At 41.8% G+C, this 26,150-nt stretch overlaps 2 protein-coding genes across 9 annotated transcripts in view; one reads left to right on the top strand and one right to left on the bottom strand.

Annotated features, from left to right (window-relative positions):
- Positions 1-6,277, top strand: part of CLOCK (clock circadian regulator) — a 39,778-nt gene extending 33,501 nt beyond the window's left edge. For 7 of the 8 annotated variants that reach the window (XM_082238116.1, XM_082238114.1, XM_082238117.1 and 4 more), the window contains one exon: positions 734-6,277. In XM_082238116.1, the coding sequence (XP_082094242.1) occupies positions 734-931 (198 nt within the window). In that variant the 3' untranslated portion in view covers positions 932-6,277. The remainder of the gene's footprint in view (positions 1-733) is intronic. The other variant, XR_014223511.1, reaches the window with a different exon arrangement.
- Positions 6,278-7,941: 1,664 nt separating this feature from the next.
- TMEM165 (transmembrane protein 165) lies at positions 7,942-26,025 on the bottom strand. Its single transcript, XM_082238278.1, has 6 exons — positions 25,702-26,025; positions 14,487-14,712; positions 13,401-13,576; positions 12,330-12,512; positions 10,516-10,621; positions 7,942-9,340 (listed from the first exon to the last, which is right to left on the bottom strand). The coding sequence occupies exons 1-6, from the start codon at positions 25,876-25,878 to the stop codon at positions 9,264-9,266; spliced, it is 945 nt and encodes a 314-aa protein (XP_082094404.1). The 5' UTR covers positions 25,879-26,025; the 3' UTR covers positions 7,942-9,263.
- Positions 26,026-26,150: the final 125 nt, after the last annotated feature.

Below are 26,150 nucleotides of genomic sequence, written 5' to 3'. Positions count from 1 at the left end.
CTATCAATCAATCTAATGTCTCATCTACCTATGGGATGAGGAATCAAAAAGAAAAGGCACAAATAATGTTTTAGTGAAAAAACAATAGTATTGTCTTTCAGCTGAGGGAGGGTAGATTTTAAAACCAGTTTGTGGCATGGTCTGGATGTCAGCTGTTTTAAGTGCCAATGGTAGGAATGGGAAGCCAATGGTCACATTTGCACAAAACAATAAATCAGATTATTTTTCTGTTTGCCTGTCTTTAAATTTGTCTGTGTGTGTGTGTTAAAAGCAGTCTGTATTGAGTGATGGAAATCAAGGACGTTGAGAGGGAATAAGTGGGAAATAGGACCAAACTGCTTATATGTTCACCGTTCTTTTTCTCTGTGGACAGAAGAATGTCATCATAAGAACAGTAAAGACCCCTGTCAAATAACACAGTACAGCCGTACCTTGGTTTTCAAACAGCTTAGTTCTCAAACGTTTTGGCTCCTGAATGCCGCAAACCCGGAAGTGAGTGTTCTGGTTTGCAAATGTTCTTTTGGAACCTGAACTTCCAACGTGGGTTCCGCAACTTCTGATTGGCTGCAGGAGCTTCCTGCAGCCAATTGGAAGCCGCTCCTTGGTTTCTGAACATTTTGGAAGTCGAACGGACTTCTGGAACAGATTCCGTTTGACTTCCGAGGTACGACTGTACAGTATACCAGTTACTCTCATGAAATAGGTGCCTTAACTCTTTTATTTGTGTATTTAGACCTCCAGGTTGCTTCATGGAAATCAGTCAACTCAGCTTATTCTCTCTGCTGCTTTTCCACTACAACAAAGCACTTTTACCCAGTCACACCACCAGCAGCATCAGTCGCAACAGCAGCAGCAGCAGCACCAACAGCAACAAATTTCACGACACAGAACTGACAGCATGACAGAGGTTTCCAAAATTCAGCCGCGGTAGCATGGAGGCTCTTGCTTCCAGGAGCAATGCAGAGGGGTTGCTGCTCCGTTAACAGTTGCCCTGGTGTTAGAGAAAGAAGCCTACAGACTTTGTGAAGTACAGTATTGAATATTCTTCTAACCGCTTGGAATGTGTGTGCTGAGGAAAACAAAGCAAAATGCTGTTGGAGGTATATTAGGTATAAATCTGCAAAAAAGATGACGGGGACAGGGACATGGCTACCTTTGAGAGGAACCTAGTTACTCTGGTTTCTGTGTTTTGTTTTTCCTTCAAAGGGATGCACTGCCATCAGTTAACTTGTCCAGATCAAGTCTCAAAATGTTCAGTGGACTAAATAGGGCACTTAAATATCTTGATGTTTTTAGCAATTTTCTCAGATTAAGTGTTACAATGGACATGCTGTCATGACAGCAGTTGGGTTTTGTTTTTTAAAAAAATTGTTTGCCTGCAATTATGCTCCAAAAGGAAGTTAATTTTTTCACATTTTGGGACAGTAAATATTTTCAAAATATTGTGTGGAATCAGTCTTCATTGTACAGATACTGTAAAATACTATGTATATGTCTGGATAAAAGGTGAGAGAGCAGAATATTTTATATGATGCATGAAACTGTTTTGAATATGTTTCCCCCCTACATTTTCACACAATGCTCAGATTACTATTTTCATCCGTTTATACTTGTTTGTCTTCTACATCATGCTCCATCATTTATTCTCACCTGTAATGTGGGCACAAGTCTTCTGTTTGTGCTTTATGTGTGATTGTCGGAGTTAGTTCAATGAGGTAATATAGTGTGCTGGTTTGTGGAAGTTTTGCAGTTAAATTATTGATGAAACTCTTTGAACTTGTGGGGGGTTCAAGGCATTAAGATTCATATATATCTTTTGTCATTTCATGAATACTCAAATTTTTTTCTTTGGGAAAAAAATAGGAATTTGCACTGCTCTATTGTGGATGGTTTGGAATTTTACTCCCCCAAAGCTATCTTTTGATATAATACATAGTTGGAAATATTTATGTAAAAAAAATAAGGTTTAAAAATATGAAAGTAATTTTCAAGAATGTCTCAAATATAGGAGTAATTTGCACAGAAAAATATATTTGAATTTAATAATTGTAGGCACTTTTTAACCTCTGTGGTGAGAAATACAACTTCTCAGAATTTGTTGGAATCTTTTTATTCTTCTTTGAACATTTTGACCTTCATTTAATCAGAAATGATTCAGGGTCATTTGAAAAAACAAAAACAAAAAACCCCATAGTGCCTTGATTTTGATTCAGGTGATAGTGTTAAACATCTCTAATTACATTATCTGGAATTTGTGACCATTTTTGAAGTCTTAGTACATTGTTAACAAAGCATCCTTCATAGCTGTTTCTCCACTGTATTTGTGTGTGTATATATATATATATATATAGAGAGAGAGAGAGAGAGAGAGAATAATACAAATTGGGGTATGAAGTTCTGAATTTTTGGCACATCCTTTTTTAACCATTAACCATGGGATATACACCATGTAATGACTTACTTTTGAAGTATTCATTTACCACAAAATTAAGTTCTTTTAAATGATAGCAAAACAGAATTGCATAGTAATCAAGTATAATCACTTTGTAAGGTGGCTCAAATTCAAATTTACTGAAATTTAATGGGAAAAGAGATAAAAGATAATGAGGTCCACAGCTTCCAAAAGGGATATTGATGCACTAAGACTTCAGATGGCAAGTTCTCTTAATAAAGTTAATAAAAAGATTCAACTGAAATTCTGTACAGTTTTAAAAGTAAACACTGAGTAGATTTTATGGTACTAGGCTTAAAATCCACATCTGCAGAGCAAAATGTGTTTTTAATACAAAGATAGATTGGTTAGTTCAAAGAAGAAGAATCTGATTGTGATGAAGGAATATCAGAGTCGAGAAAGATGGAGTATTATAGAGGAGCTTTATTAATGTAACCAAAGTATGGCGAGATGCTAAGAATGTAATGCTGGGTTAGCAAAGCCAACACCATAGTAGCAAATGATAGCAGAATTTTATCTTTGAGACTAACTCTTAAAGAGTCGTTTTCATTGCCATAGTCTTGCATGATCCTCCCGTGACACGCCACAATCAATAGTCTAACAGTAGAACCATAATAACAGGAGTCAAAGTTTTAAGAAATAAAGAACCAAAGAATTGGACTAGTTTCTGTTCCCTCTTGGAAGCGACTGGAAACCAGTAGGTCACTTGTCTAGGAAATCTCCTAGCTATATTCTTTAAAGGGACTTTATGGCATTCCCTAAACTAGTCTCAAAGAAATGCACATTGTGGGAAAGTAGTCGCATTAACTTAATTGCAGATAGCTTTTGTCTTGCCATACCAATGCTGCTTGTAATTCCAAATTAGGCTGTGTTGGTCAAAGGTCCATGCTTTAATGGCATTGTTTTAGTGAATAGGCATCTTGGGCTTTAAGCTATTTACAACAGAAACAACAATAATAGTACTGAATGAGAAAATCAGGGGAGCTTTCATTGTGCTCACAGGACAGGACAGCAAGGCTTTTGTATATGGAGTTACTGGGAGTGCAGAGCATAACCACTGGACTTTTTTATTTGATACCAACCTCCTTTTGACTGTTCCTTGGGGGGAATTGCCGCTTGTGGTAGACGTGAGGTTTCTGTAATGAGACTTCTGGGAGGTTGCTGTGAAAGTTAGATAGCGGAGAAACGGCGAGAAACTAGAAAACGATGGCTAAAGTTTTAAGAAACAGGACTTAATGACCACACCTTGGGCAGTCTTAACTGAAAGAGGCCAGAAACAAAAACCTTGAGGGGAAGGATTTCTTTCAGCTGTGATGCTTTTTCTCTGGTGTTGCTGGTTACTCAGAAATGTTCGATATCATTTCCCACTTACCGTATTTTTTGCTCTATAAGATTCACTTTTTCCCTCCTATAAAGTAAGGGGAAATGTGTGTGCGTCTTATGGAGTGAATGCAGACTGTGCAGCTGTCCCAGAAGCCAGAACAGCAAGAGGGATTGCTGCTTTCACTGCACGGCGATCCCTCTTGCTGTTCTGGCTTCTGAGATTCAGAATATTTTTTTTCTTGTTTTCCTCCTCCAAAAACTAGGTGCGTCTTGTGGTCTGGTGCGTCTTATAGAGCGAAAGATATGGTAAATAACGGGGAGATGGCTTGTGCTAATGCTGCTTTCTCATGGCTGGTCTTAGCCCAGGAGTTGCTGCCGGACTGAGTGCTTTGCCATCTTGAATTCAATGTGGCCAAATGTCTGTTTGGGAAGAAAGGGTGGGTGGGCATGGGGACTGGTAAGTGAATGTTCTAATGAAATAGCGCTAACACAACCACACCGTAACCGGCACTTAAGTATGACAGAGTGCTGCTGAAAAAGAGAAAATGCAGTTTAGGGTTGCTTACATTGGGGGAGGGGGCGAGGGAAGACGATTTAAAAATGGGTCTCTAGAGGGAATTGTATAAATATTTTTATATTATATTTAATATATATACTATATTTGTACACATATTAAAAGATTATAGTCAGAGCTCTCCATATGCCTTCCATTACTTTTACCTAGAAGTTTACTGGCTGGGGCTGGGGCTCCAGTGTATCACAAAACTTCTGCAGGCTGCTTGCCTGCTGCCAACTGACAACAAAAATGACCCAACAACCAGATTAGCAAGTACAAAGCTGTTGGTCATCCTAATTCAGTTAGATGCTTAAGGCCATATATGATCAGTAAACCCCTGGGGGTTCCCAATAGGAAGGGTAACAACAGTTTTGAGCAAGGGGAGGAATGTTGTCACTGGCCTTTGCACTGTTCTGGCCAAGAGAGCAGCCCCAAAGCGTGTATATGTTGTTGGACCTTTAAAGACCGGCAAGTCAAATCTGTTTGTTTGTTTCTCTGAAGTGCCATGCTCTTATCCTCTCCAAGGTGGGTCGCCCTTGTTTCATACTTGAGTATCCTATTGAATGAGGGTAGAAAGATGTGTGCAGATGAAAGCACTTTATTGAGGGGGGTGGGGGGCCTCATTCGGAATACAGTTTATTATTTTTAGGCAATGGAACTGTTCACAATGGGGGGGGGGGAGTGTCCAAAGGAATCGGAATGTAGACTATTGTCAAAAAGAGGCATTGCTGGAAAATGTTTCTCAATATGGGGATCCTTTGAGACTCTGAACACAAGCTTATGCAGGCATCTGATACTGGATGGTTTTGTGGGAAACGGATAAATCTACACACTTAAGCTCTTTGAAGAGCTTTTTTTTAAAAAAAATGTTGCACAATTGTCGGAGAGATATCAACAGGAGGCTTGTTAGAGCCTTTAAAATGATTCTAAGTGGTCCTTAGGATTAAAATGTGTAGAGGGTTTACAGATGTGGCCTTCAGTAGACTGCTTCAGTCACAATTATAGAATAGTTTGTATTTTTAGAGAGAACAGGTTTTTTTGTGTGTGGGTTTTATTTTTTTAACGTTATGGTGTCATGTGCTGTCTGCATGTGTGTCAAATGCATAAATCGTCTCCATTGGAAATTTCTTGCTGAAACGTTGTATGTGGTGGGAAGAGCGGCTTGGCAGGAGCAGCTTGAACTTCAAAGGGAGGAAAAGTTTTTATTTTTCTTTCCTTTCTCCCCCTTACCAGTAAAAAGCGTTGGAGACATTTTTTTATGAACCGAAGTATATAGAGATGTCTGAAAATGAATGTTGATTGGCTCATAAATAAATGAGGCAAGCGTCGAAATAAGATTTTTTAAAATTTAATTTGGTTGTTTATGAAACTGGGTAGTTTATTTGTCAATATATATTTTTTTAACACTACATTCCTCTGTCTTTTAATAAACAAGTACTTTACAGTCAGTGTTGCTATGCTTCATGCTTTTTCATCTGCATGGGTGTTGCCAGCAGCATGATAGGCTATATTGCTTAAAGATATTGTATCTACCAGTAATACACACAAGCAAAACAAAACACTGTGTATGAACAAAATACTGTGTTGCCTGATCTACAGATCCCAGCTCTGACCGAGAGGTGCTGCACTAGTAGACAATCAAAATCGAGGGAAGACTTTGGGAGGGGGGAGGGATGTTCTTAAAGATACAGCTGCTTTGAAAGTGTTTTTTATTCTTAAAAGGAGTATTTATTTTTAAAATTGTCTAATTGGATACTTTTCAGTGTTGATTTCACATTGTCTTGGTTTTGCATTAAAAGAAAATGGCATTAGATTTGTATATGTAGAACAACCTGTGCAATTTTCATGATCTAACTTCAGGAAAATGTAGATATGGTTCCCTAGTGTTCATGTGACCATTACCAAGTGTCAGTTTTTAACTGAATAAATATAACATTTGAAATTTCTGCTTCTTTTAGCCTTAAGGTCCTGGTTTGAATTCATTTTTGTCTTGGCTGCTGCTTTGTTGGTATTGTTCCATCTGGCACTACATTCCCTCAGTAACGGTAGCTCCAAATAAGGGCCGATGTCAGGAGTGGGGTACAAGAGGCATCAAATACCATGGGTTTGGTGATTCTGTACCTTCAGTGAATCTACACTGGTCCTGCCAGCCTCTTTGAACTAGTAGATGGTGGGGAATCTTTTACCCGCAAGATGTTGCAGAACTACAACTCCCATCAGCAACAGCAAGCATGGCCAATGTCCAAGGATAGTGGGAGTTGTAGTCAAGCAATACATGGAGGGCCAAATATTCAACACCCCTTGGACTAGAACAGAGCAGCTCCAGTTCAGTCTGCCTAGCACTCAAGGTACTTCTAGGCAGCGTTTTCTAATTTAAGCCTCTTCCAGTATATCCAGATATGCTCATGGAAGTGTTTTAGAATGCCCACAATCTTCTGTAGCTACCCTCAATCTTCATTTAGGAAGAAACAAAATAGTTCCTAAAGAGGAAGTTGCTTCTCAATGTTCTGGGCATTTAAAAAATCCTGTGCAGGGGATGCATTTCAAACAAACTAAATGAAGTATGTTTTGATAATACAGTGGTACCTTGGGTTACATACGCTTCAGGTTACAGACTCCGTTAACCCAGAAATAATACCTTGGGTTAAGAACTTTGCTTCGGGATGAGTACAGAAATCGCGCGGCGGCGCAGCAGCAGGAGGCCCCATTAGCTAAAGTGGTACCTCAGGTTAAGAACAGTTTCAGGTTAAGAACGGATCTCCGGAACAAATTAAGTACGTAACCAGAGGTACCACTGTATAAACAAATGGCTTTCAAACTTCCTCCTTTTGTGGAATCTTTTCCACAATCACACTGGCGTCCTTTTTGCACATGTCTCCCAACAACCCCGTCCTCCCAGGTGTTTGAACTCCAGAGGTACATTCTAGGATGCCATTGTTTTAGTTCAGACCAAGAGGCATCTCATTGACACTCCATGAAAAGTTAAAATGCATGCCTCTGAATACATCAAATGTGCCACTGGCTGAACATTGCAGGTAAAAATCAGCAAAGCAAAGGATGCCTGTCTGCCATCACTCAAATAAATGGAATGGCAGGTTAAACCTTTGATCTAGCAGCCTCTCATGTTGAAAACTAGCAACGGTGGCTACATTGGAAATTGCAGCTAAGTCTTTGTCCTAGGTCAGGTGTAGGGAGACTGTGGTCCTCTGGGTGTTGCTGTCATCCCAGCTGGGACTTTTATGAGTTGGAATCCATCATCACCTGGAGGGTGCAGCAATTTCAAAGTTCACACAACAGAATAATTGTTTCAGACATCAATTCTGTCCTTGAAGCGTTTATTCAGGATCAGCAGCTGAACTTCTAGTCTGAGAGAGGTACTTCCCTCTTAAGACCGAGAGGTGCCCACACTAGCCGCTCCTTGAGAGCTGCCAGGAATGTGTCACTGAACTAGGACACACCTCAAGAGAATGCTGCCACTAGACTGAAAAAGGTCAACATCCATGGAATAGAGAGCAGACAGCTATTCTTAAAATTTAGGTGCTTTTGGCCCGTGGGCTAAATTTCTGTACTGCTTTGGAGAACCATAGGAATAGAAACAAGAATAATCAAGTCACCTTTATACAGTTTATTGTTTCAAGTAATCTTTCCATCCTGATAAAATATTACTTACAGTAATTCTTAAGTCTTTGGCTATTTCATCTGGTCTTCTAGCTAGCTGATGTAAAACGTGTGCTTGAACCTCTCTCATTTCAGGGCTAAGACTACCTCTGGATGATGCTTTCTTTCCTAATTATGCAATAGTTTCCTCATACTTCATATGTAAGCACAAGTTTACTATTCCAGACATGATGCTTATATATGAAGTATGGAGAACTACTGCACTTACTCAGTACCCAGAGATAGTTATATTGTCTTCAGAGCAGTCTGTCAAAGACACAGTATTAGACGACTGAAACTCCTCAAACCGATCTGCTTAAGAATCATTACAGAAATGACTGAATGATTTAAACACAGTAGCAACCACAAGGAATCACAGAAATATTTGTCCAAACTAGACACTGAATGTAGCCAAAATGCTTGTCTGTAGGATAAAAGTGCCCCCCCCAAACCAAGTAGAAATACTACACAATAACTTCCTCTGAATTAAGCTAAGCAGTCAAAGCAACTACATTTCTAAAACAGAAGACACCTAAATTTATTCATGTTCTCCCTGTTTACCTTTTTAATTTCTAAAAGAAAAACAATCAACACTTTAGTAAGTAATTTAATCTGAAAAAGCAGTGAATATTTAGTATAAATACAAAAAAAAGACGAATTTTATTTGGTTACTATCTGGCTAGATTGTGTACTTGAATACATTTGAATTCTGAATCAGCATACTTGATACCAAAACATTCTGATTTTTCTACAATTCAGTTACAAACTGAATTCACAAATCCTTGAGGAAGCGAGTTAGTCCTAAGTGCAGATTTCAGATTTCCTGGTATTCATTATTGATTGTGGAACGGTGTACTTGGGCTGCAAGATCGGAGGCAAAAGGTTCTCCGCAATACTTTGTACTAGACACTTGGTAAGGCATAACTGCAAGCCAAAGGCAGCAGCAATTCGTCCAGAATGGGGATCTTTCAGCAATGGCTAGTGGTGATCCGCAGATGAAGTAGCAAACCTCATAAAATTTCAGAAGGTGGATCTCAGCTTACCTGAGTCAGCTACAGTAAGCAAACATATTTGTGTCCCAAATATATAGACTATGCATGTACTCCAGCACAGATTGTGTCCACAAAGTATACCAAATTAAATGTTACTATAAAAGTTACCGCATCCCATCTTCAGTGCTTGTTTTACTAATAGCTGTACACTATATACAGGAATACAAGGGTAGGTTTGTTGCTCCTAATTCTTGCTCTTTCAAGGAAAGCGGGAAATCTCTTGTTAAAAACCAGCATCTGGGCTTATAAATAGTGCAGAAAATGCAAATGCTAAGAAAACAATGCCTCCTATGATTGTCACTGTAAGAGAGAGAGAGAGAGAGAGAGAGAGAGAGAGAGAGAGAGAGAAGATGGTGATTAGATCAGAAGGACAAAGTTCACTCTGTATCTAATGGCTCTCTTTCATCCCATAAACAACTTACAGCACCCATTTGCCTTAAAGCACTGATGTACCCATTAAGCTGTTCCCAGCTCTTGCAGAATTGTGACAAGTTCTTCTCTTTCACTGCCCTCAGCCAAGGTACGCCACATGGCCCCTGTACTGCACACACAATTCAGGCATGTTCACACTCAAGAAGTCACAAGCATGTTTGTACGCAGACCAGCACACTTGCTCACAATTGGAAGTACCCATGATGTGGTTCACATGAAGCATGTTCTTAAAGACAAGCCTTTGGGCTCACACCAGAGAGCAAAACCAGCAGACAGGAGAAATTGATTTCTGACAGTGCAACTTTTCATTTTCTTGAAAAGTGAACATACTTTTTTCTAGCGGGCAGTAAACATGACAAAGAGGTAGGGCAGCTGATGTCCTAACATCAAGGTGGAACTGGTGGAAAGTGCCTCACACAGCCTGTGAGCTTCTAGAGAATGGGAAATTTGGCCCTACCCAACTCAGTTTGGATTTTATAGCCTTGTTTTAGAGATTAAACCGATGGCAACTTAATAAAAGTATTATTGTATGGCTAATGTTATGTGGCTCTATCTCCCTGTAGCTGCCACTCTGTACTTGCATAATGGAAACTGCCACTATTTTGTGAGGAGACATTTAACACAAACTTCTTAAATGGGAGAGGGCCACCCATAATATATTTGAAGTGGCTGCTGGTGTAAACTTATTAAAATCTGTAACACCATTCAAGTAACAAGTTTTATTTTATATATTTTTTTAAAAAAGAGAGGGCGCAGGCACTAAAATTATAGTTATCAGCAGCATGCAGGTTGCATATTCCCCTCTGGTGCCTATGAGCACAAAGATGTAGATGGCTGTCTTGAGTGTTCATGCAGGAAAACACAGTTGTTTTGATGCAGCCCTCTAGCCCAAATGTAAGTTGAACATAGTAACTCATTACACGCATTCAACACATCCCTCTCACTACTTTCAGCCCCTAATTACTCCAAGTTTGAAATTCTACTCGCTTTGTCTTAGTTTGCAATTATTAGGCAAATCAGCTTCCAATCAAGGGCTTACTTACCAGTCCGAACAGATATTTTTTGTGCTATCATTCTTCCTCCAATCACCGCTAGGCCAGTACATAAACTATGGCCAACTGTTCCACCTACTGCCACACCATAGGGATCCTGTACAAATACACATGGTCAACTTTCAATGCAGTTTTTATTGGAGGTATTTATGCATTCAAAGGGCTTGATCAGACAAAGCCACATTAAGAGAAGATTGTCAACCACTTCAAAAGTTGGGGTTAATGACCAGGGTGATTTTATTGGGCAGCTGTTTCCTGGGATAAAAGCAAAAAAGTGTGGCCATTTCCAGTTACTGCCGATACAACACTCACCCCCTCATTAAATGAGAATTGTTTTTTCCCAACTCATTTAAATACCCACTTCTGTTTAAAGGATAGAATCATGATAATGCTTAAGCAGTGGTGGCTCACCCCCAGTTTAGGGGCCTGATACAACACCTAGGCAATTCTTTTCTTTTCTGGTCCCATGAGCTCCTACCAATTTGGGTGGTGGAAGCAAAAAGAAAAAGAAAAAAGGTAGCCACAGTGTTAGCCTTCCTCCTCAGCTGATTTGCACAGATCAGCAGAGGAGGGGAGCTGTGTGCCTTTGTGTGTCCCACGAGAGAGAGGATGAACCTGTACAGGGTGTCCAGGCCAACTTTGAGCTACATCCATGACTGGAATGTGGCATATATAATGACTGTTTCAGAGGCTACTGTCTAAAATCAATCTCGGATTATTTAGCCTTTGGACAAACTTTCGACCCCATGCTACTTTATAATGCCTGAAAATATAAATACAGATACACTAATATGTGTGCCGGCACCTAAGGCAGCAATCCAATACCTGCTTACCCAGGAGGAAGTCTCACCAACTCAAGGGGACTTGCTTCCAAATAAGCAGCCCAAAGAGCTCACTTTGTCTAGCATTTAGTATATGCCAAAGGACGTTGCCAAAAGTATACCTCTGGAGGAGATGTGCATCCTGCTCTAAATCTAAATCCCCTGGCCCAATACTACAGGAGGAAAAGGGGTGTGTGTAGAAAGAGAGCAGGCAGACTCAAGTACACCAGCCATCTGCAGCAGCAAAGGAAGAAAGTCTATATGCACACACACAGCCTGCCCCTTGCATATAGAATACTTCTATCACACATAGGCTCCCTGACTGGGCACATCCTCCTTTGATTCTAGAGGCCTCACCTGAGATGCAATAATGGCTACAGGATGCAATGGGTATTTGCCTAAGTACCCCTTCTCCTCTGGTTGAGTGAAGAGAAGCAGCACAGAGAACAAATTCCACTGGCAAACCTTCATCATTTTGCTCCTTCTCTATAAGCCATGTGCTACTGCTGCAACTCCTGAATGAGTTTACTGGGCAGCAGTGCACACTTTGAACAGTTTAAGGGATGCTTTCTCTTGAGCAAATTCATGTAGCCACAATATGAAGCGAGACATTTTCACCTGTTCCGTCACTACCAGGTTCTGCTCCCCACTGCCCTTCTAAATGTATTTTATTTAGTAAGCTTAGCAGTTTCACCCCACTAAAAACAAGTTCTTGAAGACAGCCTCCCCCAACCTGGTGCCAAACCAATGGATTCAAGTTACAAGAAAGGAGATTCCAACTAAACTTCAGGAAGAACTTTCTGGCAATAAGAGCTGTTGGGGGGGCCCCATCTGTCATGGATGCTTTTATTGAGATTCCTGCATTGCAGAGGGTTGGACTAGATGACCCCTCGGATCCCTTCCAACTCTACAATACTATGGTTCTATTATTGGTTCTTGAGAATGTTGCTCTTTGATTAGATACATCTTATGCATTTCACTCACCTCTCTTGCTGCAAGAACTATTGTGGTTAACTGAGAGCGGTCGCCCCATTCGGCTAAGAACGTTAAAGTAAAAGCTTGCACAAAAATTGGAGAGATAAAGTGCAGCCATTTTCTTTGAGGTATAGCAGGGCCTGTTCCTGTTTCCACATCTCCAGGTCCATTTAATAGTTTTGTTCTCTGGAGCTAGAAGCAAAATGTGGCTATTAGAAAAGAATAGGAACTAACTCGCTCCTATGTATAAGTGCCACACATACATCAATTATCAGAACACTAACAAATTTTACATATAACTCAGATGGCAGCATTTATCACAAAGACTTAGTCAATTCAGTTCACCCAGAATCTATTGGGAAGGCCTAGTGACTAATATATATTAGCAATTTGGGTGAATAAATATTAACACTTAAGTCAGAACCAGTATAGTTCTCCTATGACCATTCTGATATGGTAATCTGAGTTTAAAACGAGAGCTAAAGCAGAATGCCAAATCTATTTCGTACTGGCGATTTCAGAAATGATTAATAAACCACAACAATTCTGATAATGTTTACTGTTTGAAGTTCTGCACTTATATACCAACAATACAAATAATAATGAAAATATCCTGAAATGGGGAGACGTTATCTAAACAACTTAACAAAACTTCTGGCTCTTAGAATACAAAAACTGTATTGAAACCAAGCCAGAAGCAACCATTGAAGGACTGTACAATATATAGCACAATAACCTACTAATAGGTTCTCACCACCAAAACTAAGAACATACAACCTACAGAGGTTAGTAGAACAATCTCAGTTAAAACATCTTCTACACTTCAATTTCTTTCTTACTGAAATTTGTATCCAGGAGTTTTTCTTCTCTTGCTCTTGCAGCACAACTGTTTTAGTCAACTGTTAAACATACTGCAGGAGGCAGAGGATATTTTGCTACATCATGCAAGAGCTATATATCTGGTGTATCAATTCCATTTGGGAACAGGTGTAGCTAAATATCTGGCTACTTTCCCTAGACTTCCTGATTTCACAAAGACACTCTGCAGGGTATACACATGCTCTGTATACTTTAACTTACTTCTTCATCCTTCTTTTTGAGTTCTGCTTGAACTTCCTCCAGCTCTTCCTGACCCTCATCTGCACCCATCTTCAAGCCTTCCCGGAGCATTCGGATGCCGAAAATTGCAAAGAGTGCTGTCGACACGTAGTAGGTGTATACTCTGGGGATTACTGTGGTGGCATAGCCAAATAAAACTAGGAGTGGAAAAACAAAAACATTTCAAGCTACCTGTGAAGTTGACCTTGCTCATTCTGTAAACCTAATTCAGGTTGCAAGCTGGTTAACAGAAAATTAGAATCTCTACTAATTCAGGGAGCTCTTAATTTATTTGGTCAGATGTATACCTCATTCCCAAAAAGGAGCCCAGGGCAGCTAGCATCAAAAGATACAACATACTGCACCATTAAAACTACAATCAATTTTCCCATTCTAGGGCAATTCATGAAACTCTTCCAGAATACACCTTCCTTTAGGTCTAACTTGCCATCTTTCTGCCAGATTTGATGCAAAGCATAAGGCATGAACCACTGCCTAGCAAGGCTTTCTTCATGTTCACAATCTATTTTTCAACCCATTAATATAAGAAGTTGCCTTGGTGAATTTGATTAAATGTCTTATGTGAGTGGTTGTAGCAGATCTCTAATTCCTTGGCCAGAAATATTTCCCATCCTTGCTACCCAAGACACTTTAACTCACACAATCACTGACAGTAACGTTGGCATGATTTTAGTTAAATAGAACACATTAGCAAAAACACAATGGGATGGATTCATGTCCCCCGTTCCACAAATGAAAGGATTCCTTCCATTCATGAGAGTCAGTCAGATCCGGGGGAAGCTCCCATTTTGCAAACTGGATACAGACAGAGGGGTCCCCCCCCCCAGATCCCACCAGCCCCACTTCAGTTCCTATTGCCGCATGTCATGCTGTTCTGGAGATTCCTCCAATTCTCTGGAGCACATTTTTGGAGGCAGCAGAGGAAGGGGAAATTCTTTTTAGGACAGAAGACATAAAAGCAAGGCCTGGCTGTCTTCTCCACATACATGTGTCACTGTTTGCAGCTTTCCTACATATGTTCCAGGACAGAGAAGCTACAGCACCCACCTGATAAACATGTCATCAACCCCAGGGCAAGCATAGCCCCAGCGAGCACTGTTAAGCGGTTGTAACGCATTGCCATGATGGCTGCAATGAAGAAAGTTTTGTCGCCAAGTTCAGAGACAATGATAACCGATATCGCAGCCACAAATGCATGGATAAATCCCAGGTTAGTCTTATCCCCGGAGTCTTCACTAACAGAATGGATGGGAGCCACTGGAGTAGGTCCTTTCTGGGGAGGAAAGAAAAAAGTTTTATTTCTCTCATCCAAATCCATCTATTCTATATTTTTCCTTATTGCACTACCTGCGGCCAGGAATTTAACTAAACTTGCATTGGGTTAAACCGGGGACAGAAACCTGCACGTAAGCCACACCCCAAATAACCTTGGGTGTGCTAACTGATTAAGAAATCAAATTATTTATTTGATTTCTTAGCTACACTTCACCATAAAGTCCCAGGGCACAATAAGTGCAGTGGTTTGAAGGGTTGTTGTTGCTGTTGTTTTCAAAAAGCAGGTCAATATACTTAAATTTTTTCCCAAAGACTGGGAAACCTGGCTTATCGGAATTTCTGATCCCAAGGACAGTCTCTAAGAGCATTCACTCAATGTTGTTTTAAAAACTCTTCAGAACTTTTCAGATATTTGCATGATTATCACAGAGAAGCCAGTGCACCTGAGGACAGTGGGGGAAGGATTTGCCTGCATGCTCTTGGCCTCAATTTAATCCATCACATGTTAGGGTGAATGCCTGTACATTTTACTTCAATACGTTTTCATATCTTGCTACTTGCTGCAAACGATGTCTTCTATTAACTAATTTATGCCATTCAGCTGCTTAATCATGATTTTTTTGGGTACATATGATACTAAGGAATGATTTTTCAGAAACAAACAAGGGGGGAAAGAGTTGAAGTTAATAACGATACTAGTGTTCAAATCTTCAGCTGCCCATGTTTCCCAATATTCTGGCAAATGATTCATGTAAACTCTGCAATTTTGCTATTCAAGTACAGTGCATGATTAGCCTGTCATATATGGATACCCCCTTCATGGATCACTGCCTTGCCGTGGCGAAGGGGCTTGAAGAACTCAGGGAAGCTATGAACTACGCCGAGCAGGGCACACAAGATGAACAGGTCATAGTGGAGAGTTTTGACCAAACGTGATCCACCTGGAGTAGGAATCGGCAAGCCACTCCAGTATCCCTGCCAAGAAAACTCCATGGACAAAGACAACAGGCATATAAAAGTTATGACACTGGAAGATGAGCCCCTCAGGTCGGAAGGTGTCCAACATGCTACTGGGGAAGAGCGGAGGACAAGTGCAAGTAGATCCAGAGCTGATGAAGCGGCTGGGCCAAAGCCGAAAGGACGCTCAGTTGTGGATATGCATGGAAGCGAAAGGAAAGTCCAATGCTGTAAAGAAAAATATTGCATAGGAACCTGGAATGTAAGAACCATGAACCTGGGTAAGTTGGATGTGGTCAAAAATGAGATGGCAAGAATAAATATTGACATCCTGGGCATCAGTGAGCTAAAATGGACGGGAATGGGCGAATTCAGTTCAGATGACTACCATATCTACTACTGTGGGCAAGAAACCCGTAAGAGAAATGGAGTGGCCCTCATAGTCAACAAAAGAGTGGCGAAAGCTGTACTGGGATGCAGTCTCAAAAATGATAGAATGATCTCGATACGAATCCAAGGCAGACCTTTTAACATCACAGTAATCCAAGTTTATGCACCAACTACTGGTGCTGAAGAAACTGAAATTGACCAGTTCTATGAAGACTTACAAAACCTTATCGAAGTGACACCAAAGAAGAATGTTCTGCTCATTATAGGGGATTGGAATGCTAAAGTAGGGAATCAAGAGATAAAAGGAACAACTGGCAAGTTTGGCCTTGGAGATCAAAACGAAGCAGGGCAAAGGCTAATAGAGTTCTGTCAAGAGAACAAGCTGGTCATCACAAACACGCTTTTCCAACAACACAAGAGACGACTCTACACATGGACATCCCCAGATGGGCAACATCGAAATCAGATTGATTATATTCTCTGCAGCCAAAGATGGAGAAGCTCTATACAGTCAGCAAAAACAAGACCTGGAGCTGACTGTGGCTCAGATCATCAGCTCCTTATAGCAAAATTCAAGCTTAAACTGAAGAAAGTAGGAAAAACCACTGGACAGGTAAGATACAATCTAAACCAAATCCCTTATGAATACACAGTGGAAGTGAGGAACAGGTTTAAGGATTTAGATTTGCTGGACAGAGTGCCTGAAGAACTATGGATGGAGGCTCGCAACATTATACAGGAGGCAGCAACTAAAACCATCCCAATGAAAAAGAAATGCAAGAAAGCAAAGTGGCTGTCCAACGAGGCCTTACAAATAGCGGAGGAGAGAAGGCAAGCAAAATGCGAGGGAGATAGTGAAAGATACAGGAAATTGAATGCAGATTTCCAAAGAACAGCAAGGAGAGACAAGAAGGCCTTCTTAAACGAGCAATGCAAAGAAATAGAGGAAAGCAACAGAATGGGAAGAACCAGAGATCTGTTCAAGAAAATTGGAAATATGAAAGGAACATTTCGTACAAAGATTACCATAATAAAGGACAAAAGTGGTAAAGATCTAACTGAAGCAGAAGACATCAAGAAGAGGTGACAAGAATACACAGAGGAATTATACCAGAAAGATATGGATGTCTCATACACCCCAGATAGTGTGGTTGCTGACCTTGAGCCAGACATCCTGGAGAGTGAAGTCAAATGGGCCTTAGAAAGCACTGCAAATAACAAGGCCAGTGGAAGTGATGGTATTCCAGCTGAACTGTTTAAAATTTTAAAAGATGATGCTGTTAAGGTGCTACACTCAATATGCCAGCAAGTTTGGAAAACTCAGCAGTGGCCAGAGGATTGGAGAAGATCAGTCTACATTCCAATCCCAAAGAAAGGCAGTGCCAAAGAATGCTCCAACTACCGCACAATTTCACTCATTTCACATGCTAGCAAGGTTATGCTTAAAATTCTACAAGGAAGGCTCAAGCAGTATGTGGACCGAGAACTCCCAGAAGTGCAAGCTGGATTTAGAAGAGGCAGAGGAACCAGAGACCAAATTGCAAACATGCGCTGGATTATGGAGAAAGCCAGAGAGTTCCAGAAAGACATCTACTTCTGCTTCATTGACTATGCAAAAGCCTTTGACTGTGTTGACCACAGCAAACTATGGCAAGTTCTTAAAGAAATGGGAGTGCCTGATCACCTCATCTGTCTCCTGCGAAATCTCTATGTGGGACAAGAAGCTACAGTTAGAACTGGATATGGAACAACTGATTGGTTCCAAATTGGGAAAGGAGTACGGCAAGGCTGTATATTGTCTCCCTGCTTATTTAACTTATATGCAGAATTCATCATGCGAAAGGCTGGGCTGGATGAATCCCAAGCCGGAATTAAGATTGCCGGAAGAAATATCAACAACCTCAGATATGCAGATGACACAACCTTGATGGCAGAAAGTGAAGAGGAATTAAAGAACCTTTTAATGAGGGTGAAAGAGGAGAGCGCAAAATATGGTCTGAAGCTCAACATCAAAAAAACGAAGATCATGGCCACTGGGCCCATCACCTCCTGGCAAATAGATGGGGAAGAAATGGAGGCAGTGAGAGATTTTACTTTCTTGGGCTCCATGATCAGTGCAGATGGTGACAGCAGTCACGAAATTAAAAGACGCCTGCTCCGTGGGAGAAAGGCGATGGCAAGCCTAGACAACATCTTAAAAAGCAGAGACATCACCTTGCCAACAAAGGTCCGTATAGTAAAAGCCATGGTTTTCCCAGTAGTGATGTATGGAAGTGAGAGCTGGACCATAAAGAAGGCTGATCGCCGAAGAATTGATGCTTTTGAATTATGGTGCTGGAGGAGACTCTTGAGAGTCCCATGGACTGCAAGAAGATCAAACCTCTCCATTCTGAAGGAAATCAGCCCTGAGTGCTCACTGGAAGGACAGATCGTGAAGCTGAGGCTCCAATACTTTGGCCACCTCATGAGAAGAGAGGACTCCCTGGAAAAGACCCTGATGTTGGGAAAGATGGAGGGCACAAGGAGAAGGGGACGACAGAGAATGAGATGGTTGGATGGTGTTCTTGAAGCTACTAGCATGAGTTTGATCAAACTGCGGGAGGCAGTGGAGGACAGAAGTGCCTGGCGTGCTCTGGTCCATGGGGTCACGAAGAGTCGGACACGACTAAACGACTAAACAACAACATATGGATACAGATACAAGACTTCTCAAAGTATATGCGCTTATCAGTAATTAAAATAATTCATTCTGCTGCACAACAAGGCATTTTGAAGCCTTCTCTATACAGTGGGGTAGGAGAGCTGGGGTAGAAAAAAAAATCACACCTGGAAACCTAGGAGGCTTAGTTTGGTCAGAATCAAGTATACATTTCCAGAGTTAATGCTAAATACATTACTTCTGGTAAATGAGCCCCCAAAAGCCACTAGAGACAGCTGTGAAAATTTGTGTCCTGGGCTTTTTAGACTTGTCTACCCATGTATTATCTGAAACCTAAGGGGCACTTTGGTTGCCAGATGTGAAATATACTGGCATTATTTTCAGCTCTCATACTCCACTACTAAAATGCCTCTTCCTTAGGGTAGGGCTACTTGAGACTGTCAACAAACTTGAACCTGAGAATGAAATGTTTCATGATTATATACTGATGTCAATTACACCAGCTGAGAGATGAGTTGCAGAGCTACCATTTTGTACCAGAAGAATAGCCACCCCCCCCCCCTGAATGCAGTAATTTCTTCAGGGGAAAATTTGAAAGTTAACAATGTGTTGGTTTTAACTTTTTATGAATTTGAATAGTTAACAGAATTGTAAAGAAAAACATTTATTATGTTCTTCTTGACAACAGACTGCAGTTGAAGAGATGCCCCTGTATTGGTAAACTAGATTTTACATACATTAGAACACACTACTGTACTAATGTTTCACATCCCTGCTTACCAGTTTGCTGATTTGTCGTATTTGCATGCCAACTTTCCTCCAGATAGCCTGGAATGGCAGATATGGGGTCACCTCATTTTAGCCTCTGGTGTAGTTCAGGCAAACACTTTAGTGCCCAAAGTTCTTCAGTGATCTTCAGGATTAAATGAAAACATAGCCAGGTCTTCCTAATTGAACTGCAACATTCTTAATTGCATCAGACTTGATGATCCCTTAAGTCAGGCATGGCCAAACATGGCCCTCCAGCTGTTTTGGGACTACAACTCCCATCATCCCTAGCTAACAGGACGTGGTCAGGGGTGATGGGAATTGTAGTCCCAAAACAGCTGGAGGGCCAAGTTTGGCCATGCCTGACTTAAGTGATGTCAAAGCGTACTCCTGCTACAATTATCAACACATTGATACTACTATGGCAACAATCACAGTTACCCAAGAGTTTTAAATGATGCCATTTAAGTGGCTGGAATGTGACATCAAGTTAACACATATGTGAGAAAGAGAAGTAAAGACCATATATAGCTAAATCTATTGTAGACAACAACAGATCAGAACAGTGTTGTCCAGTAGACATTGTGTTGCATTACAAGACAACTGTTCATTTATGGACTAATTTTGGGTGAAAAACTTAAGAGCACTTCACACCACTTTTTGTATCCTGCTTCACATACGTAAGTACACAAAGACCACTTCAAATTTGACCTCAAGACTTCCAACCACTTCAGCATATTTTCTGTGCCCTGGCATTCCTGTTAATATTTAATGTTTTAATCACTCAGTTATAATTTATCATTGCAAGCTACCTGAAGTAGCTCTATATTTTGCACTTCAGACTTTGAGTCATCTATACTCAGCTGATCACATATTTGTGGTATTTTACCCTAAGCTGCCATCTCTCCCCCTTATTACAAAGCTTAGGTTCCAGTCACCCTGGAGAGATTTCTGTTTACGTCTATGCCAAACTCATCCCACGTGTAACTTTTCAACCACTTCAGCAACCCCAGATGTGCCATACTTTATGAATTACTATACCATACTTCATTGTAACCTTCTGAATCACCCATATTATGTCTGATAAAGCGGGTACTTGGAGTGTACAGACAGGTGTGGAAAGTGGCATTCCTTTAAGGTCAGGAGATTCTGAAACAACATCCTTATCATATATTACAAGGAAAAATTTCAAATTCCACTGAAGGTAAGATCAAGACAGTGGCCCCATACACTCTGAATCTAACAGATCTATCAAGGCCAAATCCTATCCTACTGCTCAAACTCAGAAGCACTATCCGTCTGAAATGCAGAGAACTCAAGGTAAAATTTAAGTTGCCTAGATTTCAATCTTAATATGCATGAAGTTTTAAACTGTAAAGCTCTCTTTTCTTTTCTTTAAAAAATAAAAATAAAGATCAGGTAGCATGTAGAAAATGTTTCACCCTGCCAGCCCTTTGTCACTGATGACACAACCATCAAAGAAAGGTGAAAATCAGGAGTAACACGGAAAACTGGATCTGTAGATAAAGATAATACTTATGGCTTGCTTGGACTCAGTAGCTGTATTTTCCAAAAAGATGTGTCGTGTTGAAGCTGTATTACAGGGGCATGAAAGCTTTAAGTCACATACAGTGTGGAGCTATAGAATCTGAGCTTCTTTTTATGAGTCATTTTTGCATTGCTCCTGAGTCATTTTTGAATTGCTCAAGCAATTTTAACTTCTAAATTACTGGTTTCTCTTAAGTACACTATTCTCACCTTATTAAATTAAAGGGTTAATTTTAGCCTGAGGGAATTTACCTGTACTGTGCTTGACTAATTACTAATCCCTTGATTAAAGTGAACACAATAAATGACATTTTCTATTTTACAACAAGAAGTTTTAATTGTGCCACAAGAGCTATTGAATGGCTACAGCACTATATGGGAATTGTGACAGGGTTCCTAACACAGTGCCAGTTAGAAACTGGGACAGAAAAGCTAGGAGCCAAATGGCTTCTGGGACCTGGGTTGTAGTTGCCAAAACACAATGTCTAGTTGCCACTGGGGGGCAGTGGTCAGCAACACTTTTTACTTATTATTTTGATAAGCATGAATTAATACACAATTCACATAATTGATACATTGTTAATATCACTTTTTTAGCAGAAATTGTTAATACAAAAGAAATTAGTGTTTATAATAAAAATATTGGTACCATACTTCAGTTTTCAACACACTCTTTATTGTTAAACTCATATTGTCTACCCTTAACATATCCTTTGAGGCTTCAAAGCACATGCATTTCAGTAATCCTTGAGTGTCAGCCAGGTGCAAAAAATGGCACCCAGACTTTTTAAAGTGCTCGCAAATAGAGAATCTTTAGGCGCAAAATGCACCTTGCACCCTAATTTCAAACCCTGCCCTCAACCTACCAATGAACTGATATTCTAATAAAAAGCACAAGCAATCGTTATGACATCCCCTGCAAGCAGAACCAACTAGACATGTTCAGGAATTTATTAATCAATTGTCGACAGAAAAAAATGGAGAAGGAATGTTTTATGTTAACAGAATTTGAACTGTTACCATTACCACTCTGTGACAAAAAGTTCACCAAAACCTCTCCACCCCTGAAGGCTGCCAAGAAGTCACAGTGGTCTGAGACAATGAGGCAGGCTTCTCATCTTGATTGTGCAGCTTGGCAACACTTTAGTCTCCAGGATGCCAAACTGTGATAAACAAAAACAATGCATTTAGCTCACTCCTTCAACTGAACCTGCACCAATATTTGTATGGCTTGCTTCACACTTTAGTCTGCAATTGTTTTTGCTGCGGCTACCCTGGCTGTTTGTGGCAGCTCATGCACAAAGTGTCAACAGAGACAGACTTGAAAATACTCATGCTGTAAGAGCCATAAATGCACCTCTGGTATGAAAGAAACACTGTTTCTGATAGAATGCACTAACATACCAGTGGCATGTATAAAGTGCAAAGTGGCCCTAAGTACCCTGTGTATTATACATTATTTAAAATGAATAACTTAAAGGTAAAGGTAAAGGTACCCCTGCCCGAACGGGCCAGTCTTGACAGACTCTGGGGTTTGTGCGCCCATCTCACATCTATAGGCCGGGGGCCAGCGCTGTCCGGAGACACTTCCGGGTCACGTGGCCAGCGTGACAAAGCTGCATCTGGCGAGCCAGCGCAGCACACGGAACGCCGTTTACCTTCCCGCTGGTAAGCGGTACCTATTTATCTACTTGCCCCCGGGGGTGCTTTCGAACTGCTAGGTTGGCAGGCGCTGGGACCGAGCAGTGGGAGCGCATATTCTGAAGGATCTCAATGAATGATCCAAGCAAGCATCTTGAAGACCAACAACAAATACAGTACACATGGCAGATCTTTGAATTTTCCTCATTAATGCAAGGGAGAAGTTGCCTGAGGCTTCCTCTTTGACCTGGAGAACAAGACACCACATTTTAAGTCTCTGAGCTGAACAAGCCTCAAGGCAAGCAATACCCATTGTCTCAGCAGAACCTCTATTAAGTAGAGATGCCTGCTTTATCCCTGGTCTATGCAAGAGATTCACTAGGAGGATCTGTGATTTAACCATAGATTAAAAGCATATGTTATCGGGAACAGTGAGGCCATAGCGTATTATGATTTTATGGTTATAAGAATAGGATGGTACCTACACCAGGCCATACCATACAGTACCCTACTTCTTTAAACAGTCATGGCTTCCCCCAAATAATTCTGGGACCTGCAGTTTGTTAAAGAGTGCTGACAGTTGCCTCACACACCTACAGTTCACAGTGAATCAGAATTCTTCTACGCAGAGAACATAGGCTCAGGAGGTAAGTGCCTGTCATTTCAAATTATCCAGAACCACAGAAGTGGGAAGAGCTCAGAAAAGGACCTGAATTTGCTTCTATATGCCAGTGTGTGCTGCTGCTACTATAAGACCAAGATCGCACAAAGTAGGGAACTCTGTTGCCCATAGTCAACAGCATTAAGTTGAACTTGCTGCAAGTACAGCAGGGTGCAGAATCTTCGGTCCTCCAGGTGTTGCTGAATGACAATTGCCATTGTATCTGACCACTGCCCATTCTGGGTGGGGCTGAAGGGAGCTGATGTTCAACAAAATCTGAAAGGTCACATATTCTCAATCTTTGAAATACAGAGCAGTTTTGTGCCCTTAAGGAATATTTATGTTAGAAATATCTGGCTGCCATGGTTTCCACATCAAGCAGGAATACTGTGGAACCAGAACAGCAGCATTTGCTAGAAGTAGAGACATTCTCAAATTATAAAAAAGAGAGAAACATGAGTGTTAACTACATAAAAGCCAGAGGGAACAGAGAAAGGCAGTGTAGACCCTCTCCAACTTCTTATATGACAATGGAGATTTTCAGGAGAGGTTCAAAGTCAGCTCTCCTCACCCCCATGCCAAGGTAAAATGGAAAAACTGCCTGTCTCTTTGTGTGACTTCTTCAGGGCAGCAAGCCTCCTAGCAAACAAAGTGGCCAGGCAAGGCTCCTGTGTTGTAGATCACTGCATAATAAGCAGAAGTGCTGCAGCAGAAGATTTCCACCATCATCAGAAAACCTGCCTCCTGGAGAAAAGTTTTAGCATTTTGAATTTCTACTTCCCACCCAGTTTTAAAAGTCACAGCAGCCTTTCCAGGGAGAGGAGTAGCAAAGGACTGAAATGGTAGGGCATTGAATGAGACAACCTCTTTGAAATTTCCTCGCATTGGAATAGCTAAAGTAGGGTGGAGTCACAGAAAACTTCCAGGCAAATTATTCTCCCCCCCCTCCCAATTCTAGTGCAGCACTTCACTATTAATCACTTGCTCCCTACTTAACCACCCTGTTAAGGTCAGAGTGGTAAAATGAAGTCTTCAGTGCAAAAATCAATTTGTGGGGAGGAAAAGTGGGTGGTTCTAATGCACATTAGTGACTGCCAAATAGCAAGTCTCACACTTCTAATACTTTTAACAGTCACACACTGCTAGTTTTCAGTAATGTAATCAGAAATAAAATCTGACCATTTAACACCTGCTGTTCCCATTTGTGGCCATGCTCCTTTTGTGAACAAAGATATGCAGGTTACATAATTGAGAAAATTCTATGGACAAATGCAACATATGTTCCATTCTCTGTTGAACCATTGCACCCCAACCATGATTTTATGGGTAGATATAGGACTCCTACGCAAGTCTAAGCCACAGCACCTTTTTCTTCAAGACTGATTCTTGCTCCCACCTCCCCTGACAACACTCTGGGAACACAGTCCACTTTTTCTTCTCGGAACTAAATTTCAAAATTATGGCTATAATGTGATACAACTATGAAATCTTATGCTGGTACTCTGTACCTGATTGTATCCCTATGGCTTTCAATAAAAGTCATTTTAACCATCTCCCAGCCCCATGGATGTATTATCTAACTTTATGAACAATTCTCTCAGCACAGATGTGGTGGGGAACTTTGGCCGTCCAGATGTTGCCGAACTGCAACTCCCATCAGCTGTAGCAAGATTGGCCAGGGGTGATGGGAGCTATAGTTCAACAACATCTGGAGGGCCAAAGGTCCCTTTTTGTGGCAGTTTGTGGCACAAACTTTCACGTACAGGCCCAAGTTAATCAAGTGCATGAAGTGCTACCCTTAGCTGGGGAAGGGGGGGGGAGCTCAAAAGTTTATAAAACGTTTGGGTGGAAAGCTATTGCGGTTTTATACATGCACCTGCTGGCAGACCCATAGGCCTGGGGAGGGAATAAGAGGAGCAAAACAGCCGGGTGGAAAGACCACGAAATCCTCGAGTAAATTCATGATGGGAAGGAATAACACTACCTGCACCTAATGAAGTGAAGTCCACCAAGCCTTCCCGCCCATCCCCCTTGCAGCTGCTGCCAGCACGCGTTCACTGAGAAACTCCCCAACAAACACGTGTTCGAAACTAAGGTTGGCTTCTCCCGTCAGGATCTCTTCCTCCTCCCCATTCCCTCCCCCACAGGCACGAGAGCCACGTCAGGGCTCTGCCAAGGAGCGGAGAGCGCCCTCCGTTTACGCGCCCCGAAGAACGTCTCGTGTGAGTGCGCGCACACGTGTATTTTTTGGGGGGGTGGAGGGGGAGATGCGGTCGGAGGATGCTCTGAAGAGCCGGGGCCAGCCTCGCTCCAGGCCCCCGAGCCGCCCGCTCCCCTTCGAGCCTACCCCCGGCGCCCCTCACCTCGGCCTTGGCCAGCTCCGGCCCTTGCACCGCCGGCTGCTGAGGCGGCGGCGGCTTCTGCTGCTCCTGCTGAGGCGGCGGCGGCGGCTCCCCCCGGTCCTGGCCATTCTCCGGCTCCGAGGCGGCGAAGGGTGCGGCGAGGAGCAGCAGCAGCAGGAGCCGCGCGGGGCCCGCCATTCCCGGCGCCGAGTCCTCTCCCGCTAACAGGAAGAAGCGCGGCGGCGGCGGCAGCGAGAGCGGAGGCGGCGCTTCCCCGCCGCCATAGCCGCTTCCTTCTCCGCGACCCCTCAACCAAACAACGCCGAAGCTGTTCCCTCCGCCACGCCAACGAAGCCTCAGAGGCGGGGCCCGCCCCCTTGCTCCGCATCCGCTTCTCTGATTGGTGGCGCCGGAACCAGCACGTTCGAATCATCCCCGCTTTGCAAAGAGCGAGAGAGAGCTGCGCTCGA

This window comes from Podarcis vaucheri, assembly GCF_965113315.1.
Source record: "Podarcis vaucheri genome assembly, chromosome: 9".
Classification (NCBI taxonomy): Eukaryota; Metazoa; Chordata; class Lepidosauria; order Squamata; family Lacertidae; genus Podarcis; species Podarcis vaucheri.
This window is presented reverse-complemented; position numbering and strand designations above follow the sequence as displayed.